Genomic DNA, 6,447 nt, shown 5'->3' on the forward strand with positions numbered 1-6,447 from the left:
GTTAAGAACTGGCGTGTGTGAACGGACGACGGCTTCATTAGTGGATCATGGCTTCTTTTAAAAATCATTTGGCGCTAATTCTAAAGTCCGGGTCTACAAAGCACTATTTTCATTTGTAGGATACAGATTCCAAGTGAAATTTTTGCGAAACACTAGCAAGAAAGCTCATAATTTTACTTGCCATCAGCATTAACCGGTATGCGAAGCACAGCAAATATATTCGCAACCTCAAACCAAGAATACCATAAAGAACCACCTAACAAGGTAACATAATTATTAAATAGATTTAGCCAAGCCTAAATGCGGAGCTCCAGTAATTTTCTTTGCCCTTCATTTATATATCTGAATTCACTTACCATATGCATAAAATATAGCACTTGAGCCCGTGATCCAATAGAAAAACCATTTTCCGGTGAGCGATCAATTAAAAAAAAAACACATGACCCCGATGAGTTATACACCTAAGGCCGCGATATGATCACATAGTACTGGTCAGCGGACATCTTGTATTGACAGCTGTCAATTAACAATTACGTTGATACCCAGTATCAAAGAGGTTATGGTTAATCTATTTCTGAAGTGGGCTACATACGTACACAAATATATAACAAAGTTCTCACTAAATGAGTAGAAAGTGCCTTAAAAATAGTTAAAAGTTCCAAAGGCACTTTCTTCTCATTAAGTGAGAACTTTGTTATATTTTGTACTTTTACAAGTGCCACGCAGCACAAGGAAATTTATTTTTCCATTTATCATTGATTATTTACGTACGTACACACCCGCAAGACAAGGCCGCTAGCCGTGATGACCATGAAAACTCAAGTTCATTGTTTTCCTATTTCTGTGGAATTTCTATGGTTATGGAGCTCTGCTAAAAATAGAGATTTTTAAATGAAATCATACAAAAATTATAATTAAGCACTCCCGTTCACTGGTGGATGGCAAACCTCTACTTCTCATGTCCTTGCAACAGCTGGTCGGAACGGGACAGCAGTGTGTGTGGAACAGGCATCGCAATATAGGCTACATATGAAAAATTACTTCTGGTAAGCCATCCTCGAGGTCAGCTGTCCAGGTATCTTAAAGTCTCTAATATTATGACGTCAGTGACCATGCTTTGTTCATTCTTATCAGATTCAGATGAAAGTACAGCTTCACAAACCTCTTCAGAATGCACAGAAGAAGACTCCGCAACAGGTGTGTTGAAGCATTATATGAGCAACAGTGCTGTTGAAGTACAGATGCACCCAACAAGAGTGGGGTGGGGGTTTACTGGTGAGATAATATGGATACTCCCTGCTATATATAATATAACGCCCCTCTTTGAGAGAATTTTTAACCTTTCTGGTCTTAAATTTAATAGCATAATCCCCCTCAAGATAAGAGGGTCTGAATGAGGTTTAGTGTTTAGTGTTATTTGGCCATAATTTTCATTGTTTGCTGTTACATTGGCCAATGTTTTAATGTTTACTGTTTCCGGAAAAAGTACTGTTGAATGTTTGGAGGGGTTTTCGTGAAAACGTCTTGCATAATAAATTCTTATCTGCTCTTCAAAAATCGAAAAAAAAAAAAACCACTCATGAGCTAAGAGAAAAATTTCGGATTTCTCCTCGGAAATCTTCGGTAGTCTTCAGAAATTTATCTTCGGGAATATTTGATCGGAAATCGTCGGAAAATGCCCGAAAACTTCTTCATATACTAAAAAAGATTATATTGGCCTTTTTGGAGCCGTTTTTGTTTCTTTCTGGATAAAATTTACTGTTAAAGTGAATTTTTTACTGTTAGTGTTAAAATGCCTAAAATTTAACTGTTCCATGTTACAGAGCTAAAAAAATAAGTGTTTAGTGTTATCGATGTACCCCCATTCAGACCCTCAGATAAAGCCAAAGCATTTTGTAGTTTTACGAGGAATTTATAAATATACCTGCTATCATGCAAAGTGGGGTAATATGGGGTCCAGGTCCTGGGCCTCCACTGTAAATTTCAAAATCTCTTTATTCTTTAATACCACTTTAAAGACCACGTACATGTATGGGCACGAAACTTCCCTTGTTGCATACCCAGCTGATAAGGGTAGTAATTTGAGGCTTCCCCCATTGTTGATGTAAGTGTAATATTTACAAAACCACAGTGACAAACCAGTGAGCAGTAGTGCTGGATCTTAAATAAGTAGACCTTATAAACTAAATATAATTATCAGCTATTGTATTCGGTTTGTTTTTGTATCATTTCTGTTTAAAAAACTTCTTGTTACTGTGTTGTCAGTAACAATTATTTTTGCTGTTTTTACTTCAAAAATAATACATGGATGGATGTTCTACTGAATTGACCACTCCCTGAGTGGGGCTTCAATTAAATATCCCCTTAAAATCACTCTAGCTGCAAACCCCACACCCCACCTTTGGGGTTTTGTTTATTAACGCCATATGCAAATTTGTAACCTTACAGTCAGTGACGATGCTTTGTTCATTCTCATCAGATTCAGATGAAAGTACAGCTTCACAAACCTCCACAGCAAACACAGAACAAGTGTCTGCAACAGGTATGTACTCAAAAGTGCTGACTCTGTAATAGAGTCTACATTGATGTATAAGAGCAACAGTGCTGTTCATTAATAAGTACATTTGCTCACAATAAATAATTACAAGACAAAATATCTTCGTCTCTATTTGCAGTAGAATAGAGGGAAATATTCTAATGAAATTTCAACTTCAGTATAATCATTGCCGTAGTGGAACAATAATAAAATACTTTATCAATTTTCTGATAGTTGTACAGAACTGCCAATACGCAAGTGCTCTAAAGTGAAAGTTTGCTGTAATACACTAGGTATTTATTGAGAAAAATGTTTAAAATTTGTCCGACAAATAGCCAGTAGAATGGGAGAAAAAGTATTTATTTAATCAAAAATGATGTACACTTCTATCAATTTTAATCGTGTGGTTAATCAACACTGTATAGGTTAAAATTGGTTGTAATAAAGTTACATACTCGTGTTCACTGGATTAAGAAGGGTAATTCAGCGAAATGTTGTACGATACAGCTGGATGTTTTCACGAGTCATTTTTCACGTCAGCTGGGCACGTCCATTGCATCTCCGTCATCTCGTACAAAAATCACTTGTCTGTATGTTTAATATTAATTTTTTATCAATTATTTTAGGCAGCGATTTTGTGGACAAGGATAAGAATGAATGGAATTCACTTCACTCTGCGGCAGAGGACGGCGATGTTACCAAAATTGAATCCTTGCTATCTCGTGGAATTTCCGTTAACTCCAGAGATGATCAGGGTGCAACGCCACTGATGAAAGCTGCTCTTAATGACAAGCTACAGGCTGTGGAGTATCTGCTTACAAAGGGCGCTAATCCACCATTAGAAAACAACAATGGATGGAATTTGTTACATTGTGCCTCAGGGGGTGGCAACCCTGTTATTATTGAGTTAATGCTTAGTCACGTGCCTAGCATTGACTCAATAAATAACGAGGGTGTCACAGCACTGATGATAGCTGCTGCTAATGGCAAGCTACAGGCTGTGGAGTATCTGCTTAAAAAGGGCGCTAATCCATCCTTAGAAAGTAACAATGGAGGCAATTTGTTACATTGGGCCCCACTTGGCGGTAACATTGCTGTTATCGAGAAGATCCTCTCTTACGGTGTTGACATTAAATCCAGAGCCAAGGATGGTTTAACGCCACTAATGATTGCACAAGAGGAAGGTAAAGCCGAGGCAGTGACGTATCTTCTTAGCAAAGGTGCCAAGCCTTCTTAGTAAAGAGAGTCAAATAAGACTTCTTCTTGAGGCATGCTCAGTGAATTAGCTTCTAAGGACGTTGCTTTGTTGTGTTGATGGGCAATACTTAAGATTAACTTGAAGTTGATGAGGTGAATTAGCTGTCGATTTACGCTAATTTTGTTTGATGTTACAGACGGCCAGCTAACACAATGTCAAAATTCAAATTGCTAGTTAATTTACCTTGTCAACTGCAAGTTTAAACTTAATGACAATATAGTTATCACTACTTTCTTGTGGAGTCCCTAGTTTAGTTGTCACGCAACGCATCTCGTGAGAGTTGCGTGGCGATTTTAATAACGGCTACGAATTAGACGAGAATTATTTGGCTGATAAGAACATGACAAATTTAAATGACAAAAACTAAGGGCCGATCAGTTAAACGAGGTCTACGCTAGACCTGGTTTACACTTGAATTAAGTGTTTACAGGAACAAATGAAAGCGAAATTATTGTATTATTACAACGTGTGTGAACCAAATTTTACTAAGACGTTAAGGCGTGTTGTAGTAAGTGTGACTATCGCATGAAGTGTAGTTTACATCACGGCTAATAAGCAGTAAAATTAACGCTGTGATGAAATGACCGTAGCCTGTCAAGGTTTTCAAAACACTAAATGATCGTCGCTCATTTAGTTTATTGTAAAACATCTTGACCGGCTGTCACTTGGACACTTTTAATTAACGTGGCAATTACTGCTAAGAAGGCACAAGACAATATTATGGCTTACTCCGCTAGCAACAAACACGGAAGCTATTTAGTATTACAGTGTTTGTATTGAAATTTATTGTTAAATATTTTGTCATTTGTTTTCAAGTCCTGTGGGCATCTTTCTAAAAAAAATTAACGTAGTTTAGCAAATGATTTGGGTCAAGTTAATATGGACAATGAAAAGTATTAAGTCAAACTTACAAAATCTTGTATCAGTATAATTCTGTTGTAGAGTTTGATGGAGAACATTAATGTATATCCCCCACTCGGGGGCAAGGAACTGAGCAGAATTCTATTGTAAGTACCTTTGTTTCTACGCAGTAAAGTTTAAATGGTAAGCAATTTGAAGGTCAGAATCAAGAAAAATAATATTATAAGTAGTTTTTGTTTCAGTGTAACTGTACAAAGCTACCTTTAATTTAAAACTACAGAATATTGTCCAGTCAAGTCTGTAGTGTCAAGCAACTTAAAGGAGCAATGTCAAGATATTCATCAAGTTTTTTGTTTTGTATCAGTGTATGGGCGGATTTCAGAGGGGGAACCGAGGCCCCTGTTTTTCCTTCGGTTTGTTTTAAAAATGTAACAAACCGTCTTTCGAGAGTTTGTTGTGGGCATGGGGCGAGATTGCTACCTCGCCGAAATGTTTTTGTCCCCCCTCCCCCCTCTGAATTTTCTAGATCCGCCCCTGCTGTGTACAAAACTTCTTCCAGATAAAAAAAGAAACCTCAAAACAGTAATTTACTGAGGTAAAAACAACAAAGTGTTTAAAAGAAACCAAAAGGAACAAGGATGGTTAAGGTTACAGAAGATTAACACGAATTTCAACCACAAACATTTTGGACTAAAATTTGCAATGTGCGTCATCCGTGACTTGGCTCCTTTCACAAGAGGATTTAAACCTCTGTTACATTTTAATCCTGGATTAGTGTTAATCAGCGATTGAATAACGGTTACTAGACTGTTCACAGTCTCTCTGTTTACCAGACGATCGTTAGACACTGGGTAACTCCGCTTTGTTTGTGGCTAATTTTCGCGCGCTACAGGATCTGAGAAATAAAGAGACAATGGACAGTCTTAAACAGGAGTCCGATGTTAGATTTCTTCTAGTAACCAACCCGCAAGGGCCGCACTAGGAGAATATCAGCCCTGTCTTTTATTAGTATGAATTGAGGGCAGCGGCGTCTGTACAAAAAAGACCGAGGGCCGATATTCTTTCAGAACAGTTCTGTGTAGGCTAGGTTAATAAGACATTTATTGAACGAATTTATAGTTGGAAAAAATGGCTGTACAGTGAAAGCTCTAAAAGCATTGAGAAAGTAAATTTGTTATAACAGAGACTCGTTATTTTGGGGCTCCACTGTGTAAACTTGAGCCATTATTTGGAAGAATTCTTATTAAAAATAGATGTGTAGAATCTAGGGTACAATAGATAATTCAAACTGTGTTTATTTGATAGATGCGAGACTGCTGGGTAAATACCAGTTGTTTGCACTGGAACACAGAACAATAAGTGTTAGATATCGCTAACAGGGCTTTTGTCCTTAAGCAAAATATTTTTAATGTATTATTTTTATACTAATTTTATACATATATTTTTATAGTCTAATGTTAAAGCTTACAAAGCATTTCTGGACGATGAAAGACATTGAAGTACCTCATATTGAGGTTTGGACTGACTGGAGACAGATGTTTCCAGTTTGTAATCAAAGCAAGGACAAATATTTTCTTAAGCTATAGTGTATACTGTGTATAACTAGTGCTGTTCAAATAACAATTGTACATAGCGTGAAATTAATGCCTCTGCTATTCACATGGCCAAGAGGGGTTCAATTTGACCGTCCGGGTCAATTTTTTATCGTAGAAATCAAATTTCCTTTTTTATTTAGTGTGTAAATAGAGCATTTATCACAAATTAAAAATATGTTATTTTGATAGAACAAATA

The 6,447-nt window shown here is 36.8% G+C and overlaps 1 protein-coding gene across 1 annotated transcript in view; it reads left to right on the forward strand.

Annotated features, from left to right (window-relative positions):
- The window catches only part of LOC144665183 (uncharacterized), a 320,693-nt gene that overhangs the window by 262,224 nt on the left and 52,022 nt on the right, over positions 1 to 6,447 (forward strand). Inside the window, exons 24-25 of the mRNA XM_078526356.1 lie at positions 1,135 to 1,197; positions 2,480 to 2,542. Of these exons, the coding sequence (XP_078382482.1) occupies positions 1,135 to 1,197; positions 2,480 to 2,542 (126 nt within the window). The remainder of the gene's footprint in view (positions 1 to 1,134; positions 1,198 to 2,479; positions 2,543 to 6,447) is intronic.

Source organism: Oculina patagonica, chromosome 9 (assembly GCF_052425735.1).
Source record: "Oculina patagonica isolate OP01 chromosome 9, crgOcupat, whole genome shotgun sequence".
NCBI classification, from domain to species: Eukaryota; Metazoa; Cnidaria; class Anthozoa; order Scleractinia; family Oculinidae; genus Oculina; species Oculina patagonica.